General features: G+C 38.7%; 1 protein-coding gene across 1 annotated transcript in view; it reads right to left on the bottom strand.

Annotated features, from left to right (window-relative positions):
• Positions 1 to 2,451: 2,451 nt before the first annotated feature.
• Positions 2,452 to 16,914, bottom strand: part of LNP1 (leukemia NUP98 fusion partner 1) — a 58,060-nt gene continuing 43,597 nt past the window's right edge. Inside the window, exons 3-4 of the mRNA XM_023212096.1 lie at positions 6,766 to 7,053; positions 2,452 to 2,992 (exon numbers count right to left, since the gene is read on the bottom strand). Coding sequence (XP_023067864.1) covers positions 2,843 to 2,992; positions 6,766 to 7,053 — 438 coding nt within the window. The 3' untranslated portion in view covers positions 2,452 to 2,842. The remainder of the gene's footprint in view (positions 2,993 to 6,765; positions 7,054 to 16,914) is intronic.

The following is a 16,914-nucleotide window of genomic DNA, read 5'->3' on the forward strand; positions in this document are numbered from 1 at the left end:
ACTGGGCCCTGGAAGTTTGGAATGTTTACACTGGGCCCTGGAAGTTTGGAATGTATGGAGGAAGCTGAGAAGTGTGTCTGGCTCCTTTCAGAGCCCCCACAGAGAGTCCCTATGGAGGCACTGCTTAGTGAGCTGTGAGAAGAGGGCCACCATCCTCCAGACCCAGAAAGGTAGATACACTGACAGCTTGCACTGTGCACCTGGAAAAGCTGCAGACACTCAACACTAGCCATGAAAGCAGCTGGCGTATGGGGTAGCTGGGCAGGGGGGCTACAAAGCCACAGGGGTGGAGCTGCCCAAGGCCATAGGAGCCTACCCTTTGCAGCAGTGTGCCCTGAATGTAAGACATGGAGTCAAAGGTGATTATTTGGGGGCTTTTAGATGTAGTGACTGCCCCGCTAAATTTTGGACTTGATGCCCCTTTGTTTTGGCCAATTTCTCCCATTTGGAAGGGGAGCATTTCTCCAATGCCTCTACCCCCATTGTGTCTTGGAAATAACTAACTTGCTTTTGATTTTACAGGCTCATAGGTAGAAGGGACTCACCTTGAGACTTTGGTCTTGGACTTTTGGGTTTAATGCTGGAATGAATTAAGACTTTTGACTGTTGGGAAGGCATAATTGTGTTTTGAAATGTGAGGACATGAGATCTGGTAGGGGCCAGCGACAGAATGATATGGTTTGCCTGTGTCCCCACCCAAATCTCATCTTGAATTGTACTCCTCACAATCCCTTGTCAAGGGAGAAACTGGGTGGGAGGATCATGGGGGTGCTTTCCCCCGTGCTGTTCTTATGATAATGAGTTCTCATGCGATCTGATGCTTTTATAAGGCAGTTTTTTCTGTTCCTGCTAGCTCTTTCTTTCCTAACACCATGTGAAGAAAGGTCTTTGCTTCCCCTTCACCTTCTGCCATGATTGTAAGTTTTCTGAGGCCTTCCCAGCCATGCAGAACTGTGAGTCAAACCTCTTTTCTTTATAAGTTACCAAGTCTTGGGAAGTTCTTCATAGCAGTGTGAGAATGAACTAACACACCCCTTTTCCTTCTTATTTCTACTAAGTCAAAGTCAGTGCTTGCACAAGCAATCAATTACAGTATTAGTTATGAGTAGTACTTTTGGGGGATTTTCCTCTTCACAAAACGGAGTATGTAGCTGCCCTTGGGCATTTGAAGGTCTAAGACAGATGAGGAATAAACAGAGAGAGCATTAGAGAACTCCAGTATCTTTGCTTTCAGGGGAAAACAATTACTGATAGAGTATGGTTCCACAAAGTTAAAACCCAGTGCATAAATGTGACCTCAGAGAATCAGTCTTCACCCATGTAATCAAAACTGCAACCTACCCCGCTCCTGCTGTTCTCGCTCACATCCACCCATTCACATGCACATCACACACAGACTGTCTCAGAACCTGCTACTAGAGGAAAATGAACATCCTGCCTCATGTTAGGACCATAAGCTCTGGCATCAGAATGAACTCGTCTGTGGCCCTAACTCTGCCACCACACCAGCAAGCTACAGAACTCTCTAAAATTTGTTTCCTCATCTAGAAAGTGAAGAAAAAAATAGGTCTGTGATGGTTAATGTTAGGTGCCAGCTTGACTTGATTAAGGGGCACCCAGACAGCTGGTAAAGCACTATTTTTTTCTGCACAGATATATCTGTTAAAGTGATTCTGGACAAGATTGGCATTTGAATCAGTGGACTGAATAAGGAAGATCCTCCTCACCCAATGTGGGCAGGCACCATCCAATTGGTTGAAGACCTGGATAGACAAAAAAGGCAGAGGAAAGGAGAATTTTCTCTCTCTCTCTCCTCCCTCTCTCCCTCAAAGCTAGGATGCCCTTTTTTCCTGCCTTGGATATTAGAACTACAGGTTCTGTGTGGCCTTTGGAGTCAGGGACTTGCACCAGTGACTCTCCCCTACCCTACCTTCAACCTAGGACTGAAAGTGGTATCATCAGCTTCCCTGGTTCTGAGCTTTCAAACTTGGACTAAGCCACCCTACTGGCTTCCCCGGTTCTGAGGCTTTTGAACTTGAACTGAGCCACACTACTGGCTTCCTTGGTTCTCCAGCTTGGAGACAGTTTATGTTGGGATTTCTCTGCCTCCATAATCATGTAAGCCAATTCCCCTAATAAATCCCCTCTCATATATCTCTATCCCTATTTATCTCTACCTCTATCTCTATATCTCTATCATCTATCTATTTATCTATCTATCTATCTATCTATCTATCTATCTATCATCTATCTATCTCTATCCTATTGGTTCTTTCTCTCTGGAGAATCCTGACTAATACAAGGTCCCACCTCAGAGTAGTGAAACTTATTTTAGATAGTGCATTAAAGCATCCAGCATAGTACTTGGCAGGTTAATTACCAGTTCTCCTTAAATGATGGCCATTAGACATACTTACATAATTACTTCTGACAAGAAAGTAAACTCAAGAGTCATACCAATGACTTTTATTTGAGATGATTTGTGAGTTGATGTGTAAGAAGGGTTGGTGAAGCTATGTGGGTGGCTCTTTAAATACCTTGTATTACGTTTTCAAATTTTTCTTTATTCTATTAAAATACCTTTTATTCTCTTTATTCCCATAAAAAGGCAACCAAGCAGAATATACTCTCAACTAAGATGCCAGCAGTAAATGGGGTATGATGCAAGTCATCTTGGAGCAGCTACATACCCTGCCCACTGCAGTCACTCAGCATCTGCAGTTGCTTTTTATAGCTGTTTTTACCCCTAACCCCGCCCCCATCCACATCCTGAAATGGTGAATTAGGGCTCAAAGAAAAAAACCAAAACTAGCATCTGATGTCATGAGGCGGAAGCAGAGTATTATTCAGGCCCTTTTTCAAACAGGGGAGCCATGTGTGCTTCTCCATGTTCTTCTTTCCTAGAGCTCCTTTCTTCCTCTACTTTCTTTCGGGATTTTATCTCCATCCTCAGGCATTCTCTTTCATTTCTCTCCTTTCTGCTTTCAGGTCCCTGAAAGGGAAAGAGCAGAAACAGGTAAAAATGCACAAGCAGCTGACAACACTCCACATCTCTCTTAATAATCAGACACAGAGAAAGCCCTGATGGTTTAGCAGACTTCCACCTCTTGGTTTCTAGAAATTATAGCATAAACCTAAGGATGTTGCTAGAGGTTTTGGTCACAAAGAAAAGAATAGAGGGGACTGGGCATCAGCAGATGGTCTGGGAAGGAAGTACAACCTGCACACGCCTGTGACTCTTTGCCTCTGAACATACTGAGGGGCGTGATTTCATGGCACGATGAAATTAATAGTCCCCTGGTACTTTTTGAAAAGGAAAGTGTCAAGTGAGATCACATATGGAATGATTCTTAGCTCTATGTTCAGTCCCTTAAATTACATTAATAGTAGAGTTTTCACTAAATTTTCATGTGAGGACTGTGGGAAGAATGAAGTGTTAAGGAATGACACCCAACCAGATTAACAACCCCCAACATGTGTCCCCAGGATTCCACATTATTCACTGATTCATTGAACACATACTGTTGTTGTAGGATCAGGAGATATAACACTAAATAGACCTACTTCCTAGATACTACACCTAGGTGGAGGGATACAGACAGTCATCAATAAGCCTAAAAGGAAGTGAAAAAATAATCCACAGTGATAAGGGCAATGATAACTGTAAACAGAGTGATAGGGACCTACTGGAGGGTGGGGGCTTGCTTCTTTAGTTTGTATGGCCAGAGGGTGCCTTTCAAAGGAATTATCAAAACGATGGCATTAATAAATGTGGCCATGGTATCTATTTATGCTTCTATTTTAAAAAATAAACAAGCAAAACCATTACTCCTCTCCTATTCAAACTAGAAATGTTGGGAAACCCCTTAGTGTTTATCAGGTGAAGTTAAGCAGTGGTGAGTGGCGGTCACATAAGCAAGGTCATGCTTGCTCAGCCGTGCTAGCTGAGAGTTATTGAGGCATCTATCTGTTTAACACAGTGGTGTCAGCCACTCTACAATGTTAATGCAGTCATTAAGGTCTCATCAAAATGGTATGAGAAAGAAAAAATAGAGTGATGATTAAAGACCATCTGAGAAATGCTTGTAAATAATGCTCGGAAATACATTTTATCACATCACTTAGATGCTAAATGTGAAAATTATCAAAATAAGCCGACTGAATTTTTAAATATCAGAATGAAAGAATATAACATTGTTGGTCATGATCAGGACATAGAAACAGTTTCTGGTTCTTTTTGATGTAAAAATATGTAAAATTTAAATCTAGGTATTAGTATACATTTGGTCCCCAAACAAAAGATGATATAAATCATTTTTAAATTTGCTGAAAAATTACACTTTTTAATGTAGTTAGCCTTAGGAAAGTGTGTAGATTATCAAATAGGGAAAAGTTGGAAGTGTATCTGTATATGTTCTGAATTTCTAATTTTGCATTAAGATTTTATAAAGTACTCTTTAAAAACTGATATAAAATAAAATATTTAAATTAAAATTAGTTATATAATGTGCAAATTTTAAAAATTTTATAAATTCCTAACAGGTTTCTACTTATTATATATAACCATGAAAAAGAGTCTCGAGTTTAAAAAGTAGAAAATGCTTCCCTAAGTATCTTGGAACTCAAAAGGAAGAACATGGAAAATGAATGCAACAAGCATATTTTATATTTTAGAGATGATACGATGAAGATCTTTTTAAGCAAACTGACTTTATACACTTCTAGGGCTTATAATAATAATATTAGTTAATGTCGTGAAAGACAAGGAAAGACTGAGAAAGTGCTCCAGGGTAAAATAGACCACAGGGACATAAACATCGGTAGCAATACATGATTTCAAATTTCACTATAAAGAATATTATTGGGACAACTGGCAAAAAATATAAATAAGGTTTATGAATTAGAGATAATAGTATTATATCAGTATTAATTTCCTGAGTTTAATGACTGTATTGTGTTTATGTCAGAGAAAGTTCTTGTGCCTGTGTTTGGAGATGGGAAGAGGAGAGAGAGTGCAGGCAAATATGGACATGTTAACATTTGGAGGTAATCTAGGTGAAGGGTGTATGGGAATTCTTTGTCCTATTTTTGCAACATTTCTGTAAGCCTGAGACAATATGAAAACAAACAGTATTTTTTTAAAAAAGCAAAACAGGAATTCTTTTTTTTTCTTCCTTGAGAGTCTTGCTCTGTTGCCCAGGCTGGAGTACAATGGCTCCATAACTGACTGCAGTCTCAAACTTAGGCGCAAGGGATCCTCCCACCTCAGCCTCCCAAGCAGTCAGGAATACAGGTACAGGCCACCATGCCTGGCAGTTTTGTTTTGTTTTTTTTAATTTTCATAGGGACAGGATTTTACTATGTTGCCCAGGCTGGTCTCAAATTCCTGGCCTCAACCTTCCAAAGTGCTGGGGTTATAAGAATTCTTAATAATAAGGTTTAAATACAGTGAAATGACAGCTGTTCACTATTCTCTCTTCCTTGTTCCTCTTCTGATCAGGTGGAGAAAGCAGCCTACTGAAGGGAAACCATATGGATAGGGTCACTCTGAGCAAAAGTAAGGTGTCACCTGCAAGGCAAAGATGCACAGTGACAGTCTCAACAGTGAATCTGCTAGATAGACAGCACCATGCTCAGATGGACAATGAAACATAAAGCACCCAAGTATCTTCACCAGTGGACTCACAGAGCCTAGCTCCAGAACCAGGAGTCATTACGCTTAGGTTCAGTTATTTGTTTTGTCTACTACACGGCAGCAACCCATTATTATTCCGGTTTTGCAAAATTAAACAAAAAACCAAAGACCTACAAAAAAGAAGCATTTTGCTCAAGGCCAGTCAGTGAGCATGCTGCAGACTTGAAACTACCCCCACATTAATTGATCTTTAGTTTATTACTTTATTTATCAAGTTTAGCATCATGAGTGGAGTTTCTATGCTTCCCCCCATTTCATGTCTGTCTCTTCTTCCTTTTACTTTACTGAGACTCCCATGACGTAACTGTGAGCACCTAGCCCACTCCTATTCCTGGATACTTACTAGACAGTGTTTGGTCGTTCTTGTGTTTTTTAAATATAGGAGAACAAAACACCATCATGGACTATTTGCTAGAGGATTAAATATGAAAGGAGAGAAGCCACAGGGGCAGTTTTTTTCCTCCCAAATTGTAAAAGGAGAATGAGTTACAATTATTTATAATAAGGTTGATGAAAGTAGGCTCAAGAAACTAGGGGACTGAGTGTGGTGACTCATACCTGGAATCCTAGCACTTTGGGAGGCTGAGGCAGGAGCACTGCTTGAGCCCAAAAGTTTGAAACCAGCCTTGTCAACATAACAAGACCCTATCTCTAGAAAAAAAAAGTTTAAAATTTAGTCAGTCATGGTAGCACATGCCTGTAGTCCCAGCTACTCAAGAGGCTGAGGTGGGAGGAACACTTGAGACCAGGAATTCGAGGCTGCAGTGAGCCATGATCAGGCCATTGCACTCCAGCCTGGACAACAGAGCGAAAAAGAAAAAGAAAAACTAGAAGACTTTGGTAAGAAAAATGTTCTGGGAACTCTTCCTATACCAGATGTCTTCAATTATAAATAATAATTTTTAAAAATTCAATCTGGGTTGTGTTAAACTGAATGTCATTTTTCAAAGATCTTATCACTAAGCTGTAAATGAAGAAGTTACATTTGTTCCCCTCAGTGTTAAAGAGGACAAAACCTTTGGGTTTCCTTTTCTAAAGTGGCTTAAATATTCAGTAGCTCTGTTACATACCAAAGAGGCAGAACGTTTGGTTCTAAAGCACAGCTGTCGTTCAAAGGACTCTGAAAATTTCTCAATTTTGGAATGGGATCTGCCTTTTGATTCCAGTGGCTCCTTGAATGACCCATCCTCTGAGTATTTTCTGTAATCCCGCACGTGGCTACGGCATCGGAATTCCTGGTCCTCATGAGAATGCCTTCTAGGAAGACGGTCAGATGATCGGCATCGGAATTCCTGGTCCTCGTGAGAATGCCTTCTAGGATGGCGGTCAGATGATGGAATTCTGGGTAGCACAGGAAGCTGAGAATACAGAATGGAAAAATTTACAATATAAAAGGACTGTGCAATGTTAGCACAGAGGGAGAATGTTTATAAACTACTAACTAAATGAATCTCATGTTGAATTGATATGTTATCTTTGTGAAAGGAAAATAAAACTTGGGGCCCCCAAATCACTAAGCTAAAGGGAAAAGTCAAGCTGGGAACTGCTTAGGGCCAACCTGTCTCCTATTCTTTCAAAGTCACCCCTCTGCTCACTGAGATAAATGCGTATCTGATTGTCTCCTTTGAAGAGGCTAATCAGAAACTCAAAAGAATCCAACCATTTGTCTCTTAACTACCCATGACCTGGAAGCCCCCTGCCCACTTTGGGTTTTCCCACCTTTGCTTTGAGTTGTCCTGCCTTTTCAAATCGAACCAATGTTCATCTTGCATATGTTGATTGATGTCTCATGTCTCCTTGAATGTATAAAACCAAACTGTGCTCTGACCACCTTCGGCACACGTCGTCAGGACCTCCTGAGGCTGTGTCATGGGCATGAATCCCCAGCCTTGGCAAAATAAACTTTCTAAATTAACTGAGACCTGCCTCAGATTTTGGGGGTTCACATTTTGGCAACCATGAAGGGATTCTGAGTGGAGATGCCCCTGACCTTTGACAAATCTATTGGTGCTTGGTACCAGCATGAGCTAACTTTATGGCTCAAACCAATAGGACAATTTGCTGAGATCTGAGAGCACACCCTCCAGAGAGTCCCTGATCTCCCAAAATTTGGTCAAGATCTAAAGTTTATTTTGCTGTACAACTCCTCTCTCTCCTTTTTTTTTTTTTTTTTTTTTTTGGAGTTTAGTTTTACTTGCTTCCAACAGGGAAGGCAAGATTTCCTGTTTCCATGATGATGGAAGGCAGGTAACTCTTTTATGGAGTTTGAGCTTGCTTCCAACAGGGAAGATGAGGTGTTTGCTTTTTTCTTTTCCTGCTTGTTAGGATGGTAGAGAGCAGTCCACAGCCTGAGACCCATCCCTAGGTAAGGAACTGAAGTAGCATTTGTCTTGGCTAAAGTTAAGATTGACATCCAGGCCAGGTGTGGTGGCTCATGCCTGTAATCCCAGCACTTTGGGAGGCCGAGGCAAAGGGATCATCTGAAGTCAGGGGTTCGAGACCAGCCTGGATAACATGGTGAAACCCTGTCTCTACTAAAAAATACCAAAAGATTAGCTGGGCGTGGTGGTGTGTGCCTGTAGTCCCAGCCGGGAGGCTGAGGCAGGAGAATCGCTCGAACCTGGGAGGCAGAGGTTGTGGTGAGCTGAGATCACGCTATTGCACTCCAGCCTGGGCAAGAAGAGTGAAACTACGTCTCAAAAAAAAAAAAAAAAAAAAAAGATTAATATCCAGTTCCAGCTGGCATTAATTTCTCTTTGCCATTGGAGCACTCAGTGACCATATAAGTTGTGCCATCGTTTGTTTTGTTTAACTGTTTTTTTATTGTTATTTCTGTTTTTGTTATTGTTTCAGTCTTTTTCCCATTGGGTTTGATCAACTCTATCTGACTTGATCAAATCAAAGGAAATTTCCAAAATTATGGGGAACAAGTCCTCTGCAGTGGCTATGTTCCCACCAAAAAAGTGGTATGGTGGGGGGAGAAAAATAGCCAGCAAAAGGAAAAATAAGAAAAGGAAAGATTTTTTTACTTTGACTACTTAAGAGTCTTTATTTACATAACAAGGCCATCTTTTTGCTATCCAGGCCAAACTGAAAGCAATGGCTGTCACCCCACACTGCAGTTTGATAGCTAAGGTCCTGCCTTCTTTTTTCCACCATGGCAGCCTGGGTTTTGTTTCTTCAATAAAGCCCTTTCTGGTTTGATACTTGGTACTTCTGAAATAATTGTAATTTGTCCTAGCTAAAATATGGTAATAAGATTTAAAAAGTTTTTTTCAAGGAGATCAATGATTAAGGTAAGCTTAATTAAAAGCTAACAATGAAGATGTGTATGTATATGTGTGTATGTGTGTGTGTTTGTATTTAAAAGGCCTTCGTGGTTTTGGTTGTTTTTTTGTTGTTGTTTTTGTATGTTTGTTTGTTTGTTTTGTCTCCTACCATCTTGTCCTTTTTTAAGCAAAAGTTTTTTTCTTCACGGTTGACTGAATCCTGTTTTCTTCATTTACTTCTGCTGTCTCTCCTTTCTCTTGCACCCTCTGCTGCATGAGAGACCTAAAATAGTATATAATAGCCCAGGGTTCTTTAATGAAAACAGAGAAGGTGCCAGACTCCCTTTGGGGGAGAAACCTGTTTTTCCTTATGGAACCACAAGAGTGTAAACAGACAAGTTTGTCTCAGTTTTTAAACTGCTTGCTTTTGTATTCTGTCACCTGATTTATTGTCTAAAATAATTACTGCAACAGAAGATGCTCTTGGGTTTGTAAAGAAGAATGTATTTAGACACTTAGAAATGTCTTTATTTAAAAAAAAAAAGTTAAGTGCACTGTAAAAACATCACATGGGCTAGCCTCAGGATAATTCTCCATTTTTGGAAAGCCAGGATTCAGTGTGGGCTCTGCCCAAAGCTCAGAGATCCAGTGGAAAGATAGGTAGTCCCTATGTAAACAAAATTAGTCTCCTTATACAATCCCATAATAGATTTTTATAATTTTATGTTTTATTTGATGTCCATCGTTAATCTTCCTCTAGCATACTAGACTTTTATTCTCCATACCTTATAATGTAAGTTTTGCTACTAGATTTTTCACCTGAGTAGCTTCCTTTAATATGTAAACTTAAAGCCATTTAGCTGGTAACTGCCTAGGGTTGTGAAACTGGTTATCAAGAATCTGAATGTCTAAGGAAAAAAAAAAACAACAGTTTTTATGAATCTATAAGATGTACTTCTTTCAGCATCCCTAATACCTCTATGTATTTATGTGTTGCGGACACAGTGTTTCACTACTGAAAATATATAAAAGAGCTCTAATTAATTGGTTTAAAGAAAAATAAAAGCACTTGAATCAATACTTTATCAGGACAAAAGAAAAGACTAGTCAAATGTGTTTTCAACTTTATGTAACTTAAGTAAAACCTTTAATAAGTAAGCTAACTTTAAAATTATTGGTAAAATAATACTAGAAATGTTTTAAGAATTGCCAGCATACATATTTGTTTGCATTTATTAATCAAGTAATTTTATGCTTATCCCTACCAAATACTATAAGGTGACAAAATTTGACATAGGGGTTACAGAACTATAAACCCAGCCAAAACCAGAATGATCTTTACTTGTGTAGTATTTAATAATTTGACAATGACATTGGTTTAATAAAAATAGCTACATTTTGAATTTAGTAAGGTTACCATAACTTCTCATCTTGTGACTTTAGGCAGTCTAGTCCACAGGCAGTGAGGTTTGTTTTGGCAAAGGACTGTTACTGTCTTTGTTTCAAAGCTAAATTATAAACTAAGTTCCTCCCAAAGTTGGTTCAGCCTATGCCCAGGAATAAACAAGGACAAACTTAAAAGAAGGTTAAAAGCAAGATGGAGTCAGTGAAGTTCAATCTTTTTCACTGTCTCAGCTATAGTCTTAAAATGGTGGTTCCATAACTTTAAATGATACTATTACAGTTTTCATAAATAATTCAGGTAAACAATAAAAATAAAATGATTAGGTAAATGTAATGGGATAATACTTGTAGACAAAACTGTTATAATTTAGAATCTAAAGTTAAACAATAGATATTTCATCATTTGGGTATTTTCCAATAAAAATATATTTGTAAGAAAACATTCTTTCTGAAAGAAAAGGTGTGTTATTTTAAAAGAGAAGAACAATTTTTGTCTAATTCAAAGCTTATTTAAAGGTCATATATAAAACAAGGTAACAGGAAACAAGAGAGATGTAAAAAAATAGTTATAAAAATAAAGAGAGAGTTTCTTTGTAAGAAAGCTTGAAGAGAAATAATTTCATAGGAGAAAGACTCTTGAATGGTAAATTTAGTCCTAGAGTAAAATGACTGGTTGTTTAAGAAAGAGGGATGCTCAGGACAAACCAGAAAATCCAAGCATGTCATGAATGGTCTGTGTAAGACATAACAAAAGGATTTTATTTTATTTTATTTTATTTTATTTTGTTTTATTTTATTTTAATTATAATTAAGTTCTAGGGTACATGTGCACAATGTGCAGGTTTGATACATAGGTATGCATGTGTCATGTTGGTTTGCTGCACCCATCAACTCATCATTTACATTAGGTATTTCTCCTAATGCTATCCCACCCCCATCCCCCTACACTCCATCAGGCCTCTGTGTGTGATGTTCCCCACACTGTGTCCAAGTGATCTCATTGCTCAATTCCCATCTATGAGTGAGAGCATGCGGTGTTTGGTTTTCTGTCCTTGTGATAGTTTGTTGAGAATGATGGTTTTCAGTTTCATCTACATGCCTGCAAAGGACACAAACTCATCCTTTTTTATGGCTGCATAGCACTCCACGGTGTATATGTGTTGCATTTTCTTAATCCAGTCTATCATTGATGGACATTTGAGTTGGTTCCAAGTCTTTGCTATTGTGAATACTGCTACGATAAATGTATGTGTCCATGTGTCTTTATAGTAGCATGATTTATAATCCTTCGGGTATATATACAATAAATATATGTGTGCATGTGTCTTATAGTAGCATGATTTATAATCCTTCGGGTATATACCCAGTAATGGGATTGCTGGGTCAAATGGTATTTCTCGTTCTAGATCCTTGAGGAATCGCCAGAGTGTCTTCCACAATGGTTGAACTAATTGACACTCCCACCAACTGTGTAAAAGTGTTCCTATTTCTCCACATCCTCTCCAGCATCTGTTGTTTCCTGACTTTTTAATGATTGCCATTCCAACTGACGCGAGATGGTATCTCATTGTGGTATTGATTTGTATTTCTCTGATGACCAGTGATGATGAGCATTTTTTCATGTGTCTGTTGGCTGCATGGATGTCTTCTTTAGAGAAGTGTCTGTTCATATCCTTTACCCACTTTTTGATGGGGTTGTTTTTTTCTTGTAAATTTGTTTGAGTTATTTGTAGATTCTGGGTAATAGCCCTTTGTCAGATGACTAGATTGCAAAAATTTTCTCCCATTCTGTAGATTGCCTGTTCACTCTGATGGTAGTTTCTTTTGCTGTGCAGAAGCTCTTTAGTTTAATTAGATCCCATTTTCTATTTTGGCTTCTGTTGCTATTGCTTTTGCTGTTTTAGTCATGAAGTCCTTTCCCATTCCTATGTCCTGAATGGTATTGCCTAGGTTTTCTTCTAGAGTCTTTATGGTTTTTGGTCTAACATTTATGTCTTTAATCCATCTTGAATTAATTTTTATATAAGGTATAAGGAAAGGATCCAGTTTCAGCTTTCTACATATGGCTAGCCAGTTTTCCCAGCACCATTTATTAAATAGGGAATCCTTTCCCTGTTGCTTGTTTTTGTCAGGTTTGTCAAAGATCAGATGGTTGCAGATGGGTGGTGTTGTTTCTGAGGCCTCTGTTCTGTTCCATTGGTCTATATATCTGTTTTGGTACCAGTACCATGCTGATTTGGTTACTGTAGCCTTGTAGTATAGTTTGAAGTCAGGTAGCGTGATGCCTCCAGCTTTGTTCTTTTGTTTTTGGATTGTCTTGGCAATGCGGACTCTTATTTGGTTCCATATGAGCTTTAAAGTAGTTTTTTCCAATTCTGTGAAGAAAGTTATTGGTAGCTTGATGGGGATGGCATTGAATCTATAAATTACTTCGAGCAGTATGGCCATTTTCACAATATTGATTCTTCCTAGTCGTGAGCAGGGAATATTCTTCCATTTGTTTGTGTCCTCTTTTATTTAATTGAGCAGTGGTTTGTAGTTCTCCTTGAGGAGGTCCTTCACATTCCTTGTAAGTTGGATTCCTAGGTATTTTATTCTCTTTGTAGCAATTGTGAATGGGAGTTCACCCATGATTTGGCTCTCTGTTTGTCTGTTAATGGTGTATAGCAATGCTTGTGATTTTTGCACACAGACTTTGTATCCTGAGACTTTGCTGAAGTTGCTTATCAGCTTAAGGAGATTTTGGGCTGAGATGATGGGGTTTTCTAAATATATTTTTTAAAATACCAAAAACTTTTATATGATCAAGTTGTCATAATATTATTAGGTTTTGGTTTGCTAAAAAAGAACTGAGATTAAAAATGTTTTTTATTTAAGGTTCTTAACATCGTGTATCTCTGTTTATGCACTTTTAAAGTACTTGTGTCACTGAGTTACAGGCTTGGACTCCTGGGTCTAAAAAGGAAACCAAGTCCTGTTAAATGTTAAATGCTGACAGCAACTAAAGCCCTATCTTCAGGCCCTGTAGAAAATGCCAATCAAAATAAACTGCATTCCTGAGAGCCAGGGCCAGAAATTAAAGCTATTCAACTCCTCCAGGCCTGGGGACTATCAAGGAAGAGGTGGGTGTGTGAGATTGTAAGGGCCAATTTTGAGATATAAAATAAGTTCAGTTTCTCTATAACTTTTTTTGAGAGAAAGTCTTGCTCTATCTACCAGGCTGGAGTGCAGTGGTGCAAGCTCAGCCCACTGCAACCTCCGCCTCCTGAGTTCAAGCAATTCTCCTGACTCAGCCTCTCAAGTAGCTGAGATTACAAGTGCCCACCACCATGCCCGGCTCATTTTTGTGTTTTAGTAGAGATGGGGTTTCACCATGTTGGTGAGGCTGGTCTCAAACTCCTGACCTCAAATGATCTGTCCACCTCGGCCTCCCAAAGTGCTGGGATTACAGGCATGAGCCACTGCACCTGGCCAGTTTCTCTATAAATTAATCATCAGTGTCAAAGGCATACTGATGCAAGACCAGCATATGGGCCCTTATGTCAAATTAACAAGAATTTCTTGAAGCATTAGCCAACTCCTTAATAAACGTTATAAAGGTTTTTAAAGGCTTATGGAAGTTATATCTTACAGTCAGGATTAAAATTTTATAGATTGTTTATAACATTTTGAAAAACAAATGTAATTGGCTTGATGCAGTTTTTATTAGGGCTTATTATTTGGAAAATTAAGTCTCCTATCTCAAAGAATGAAGATTTCATCTTTTTTTTTTTTTTTTTTTTGAGACGGAGTCTCGCTCTGTCGCCCAGGCTGGAGTGCAGTGGCCGGATCTCAGCTCACTGCAAGCTCTGCCCCCCCGGGTTTAGGCCATTCTCCGGCCTCAGCCTCCGGAGTAGCTGGGACTACAGGCGCCCACCACCTCGCCTGGCTCGTTTTTTGTATTTTTTAGTAGAGACAGGGTTTCACCGTGTTAGCCAGGATGGTCTCGATCTCCTGACCTCGTGATCCGCCCGTCTCAGCCTCCCAAAGTGCTGGGATTACAGGCTTGAGCCACCGCGCCCGGCGGATTTCACCTTTTTAAAAAAATCTTTTATCACTTTGGTTAAATGAAATGACTTATTTTATAATGACCTGTGACCCTGTTTTGTGATATCAAGTGTTTTAAACCTTTGATATTTGATGAACTTTCCAAATGAAATAATAAATTATGTCTTTTTCTGACCTAATCAGTTCTTTAAGATAATAGGTTCCCTAAAGTCCAAAAATGACATAATTGGCTCAGTTGGCATAACAATTATACAGGAAGCACTGTCAAATATAAAATGGTGTTTGGTTTTCTTAGGGCTGTATTTCTATAAATATGTTATTGGTGTGTGTTCCAAAATTATGGGAAACTCCTATAATTCCAATATGACTTAATGGACATTATCAGTAATAATTATAATTGTTAGGTTAAATTATTGTGTGCCACAGAAGTAACAAATTTCCTTGTCAATTGTGTCTTTAACTATGGCTGCCCTAAAACTTTTTTGTCATCCATGGACAATTGTTGTCTTGTTTTGGTCCTCTTTAGAAGGTGGTTTTATAATCAGCTATAAATCTCTAACAGGTGCTCTTGAATGCAGGTTTCTGATAACTTTGGAGATTGTGACACAGAATAGAAGAAAAATGTCAGGACTCATGGAGAGCTGAAACGTGTATGACTATCAAGCAGAACAGGAATTAACTGCATCAACTAAACTAATAATAGAAGTCTGAAGTAATCTTTTTAACTTTTTATTTAAAACGTTGCTAACCCTTTGTTTTGTTTTTCAGAGTCAAGAAAACTTTTAAGCTATTTACAATAGGTTTTAATAATTGAGTTAAGTATAGTCCTATGAACAAAATGTGGGGCATATTTGTTTTCTCTCTACCTGATTTCTCCAGAGTTTGGAAACTGTGAGATTCTTAACTTATGGCAATACAGTTATTTGGCTAAGTGCAATAAGAATCTGTTTTCATTTATAGCAGGACACAGTTGGAGAAACTTGTTATTTCACCAAGGCTTTGACTGGAATGGTGTGCTTTCCTTTAAGGAATCAAACTTGACTTACAAAGCCAATAAAAGTCCCTGGGGAAAACTGGCCTCAAACTTGTCTACACAATTCCTGTACAGGGTTCCTGACCTGTGGTAAGTAAAGAATGTAACTTTCTTACAGGCCTAAGAGCCCCAGGTTTTATCTTAGAACCTCAAGAGGAGAGGATCAACCAACTCAGCTGAGCTTTAAAAAAAGTCTTATCTGAGATTCCTTCTATGGAACAAAGTTCCATCAAAGCCAACTTAAAAGCCTACGTAAAAAAATAATTACTCTTGTTGAACTGTACACAAATGATTAGGCCAAGTACAATAAAGCAAAGCAGTCCTACCATGATTTGTCTTTGGTAAAAATGGGAAACTGGAGAGAGAAAAATTGTTTCAAAAACTATAGCATACCTGTTGTTAGATTTTAGACTTGCCTAATGTTTTTCAATTTTTGTTATTTTATACATTTTGGACCAAATTCTAAATTTTCTTGGCTACAAGTCTTCAAACCAATGTTTTCCATTTTTTCCTTCTTTTTTTCCCATATTTTTCTCATTTGGAGTCACCAAAATCCAGGCCATGCTTTCAAAAAGCCCTGCAAACTGAAGCTAGACAACTTAAACTTCAGAAGAAAATAACAGCAACCTATTTACATATATAAGCCACTTTTATACCTGCCTACTGATGTCTGGACTTCAGAGTAATGTGGCCAATATTGATATTCCAGAATTGTTCTTTTGTTTGTTGTTGTTTTTCTTCCTTCCTCCTCCTATTTTCTCTTCACAGGACATGAGACTTCACAACTTGCTAAAAATGAGCCTGCCTAATAACTTGAAACCTACCTGTCTAGGAATAAACCATTCTTTCCATGAGAGAGCAGATGAAACCTGAGACCAGAGACTCATTTCCTTCTAAAATACTTATTCCAAAAATTTTATTTAAAAAAAAAAGGAAGGAAATGTGAAAGAAAAATAATCTTGGGGCCCCCAAATCACTAAGCTAAAACGAAAAGTCAGGCTGGGAACTGCTTAGGGCCAATCTGCCTCCCATTCTTTCAAAGTCACCCCTCTGCTCACTGACATACATGCATATCTGATTGCCTCCTTTGGAAAGGCTAATCAGAAACTCAAAAGAATGCAACCATTTGTCTCTTATCTACCCATAACCTGGAAGCCCCCACAAGCTTTGAGTCTTCCTGCCTTGCTTTGAGTTGTCCTGCCTTTCCAGATAGAATCAATATTGATATTGCATATGTTGATTGATGTCTCATGCCTCCCTAGAATGTTTAAAACAAAGTGTGCTCTGACCACTTTGGGCACTTGTTGTTGGGACCTCCTGAGGCTGTGTCACAGGTGCGCATCCTCGAGCTTGGCAAAATAAACTTTCCAAATTAACTGAGACCTGTCTCAGATTTTCAGGGTTCACATTTTCTTGCTCAGTAAGACTTTTCTCCTACAGTGAGGCAGCAGAGTCAATTGGTTAAA

Source organism: Piliocolobus tephrosceles, chromosome 2, assembly GCF_002776525.5.
Source record: "Piliocolobus tephrosceles isolate RC106 chromosome 2, ASM277652v3, whole genome shotgun sequence".
NCBI classification, from domain to species: Eukaryota; Metazoa; Chordata; class Mammalia; order Primates; family Cercopithecidae; genus Piliocolobus; species Piliocolobus tephrosceles.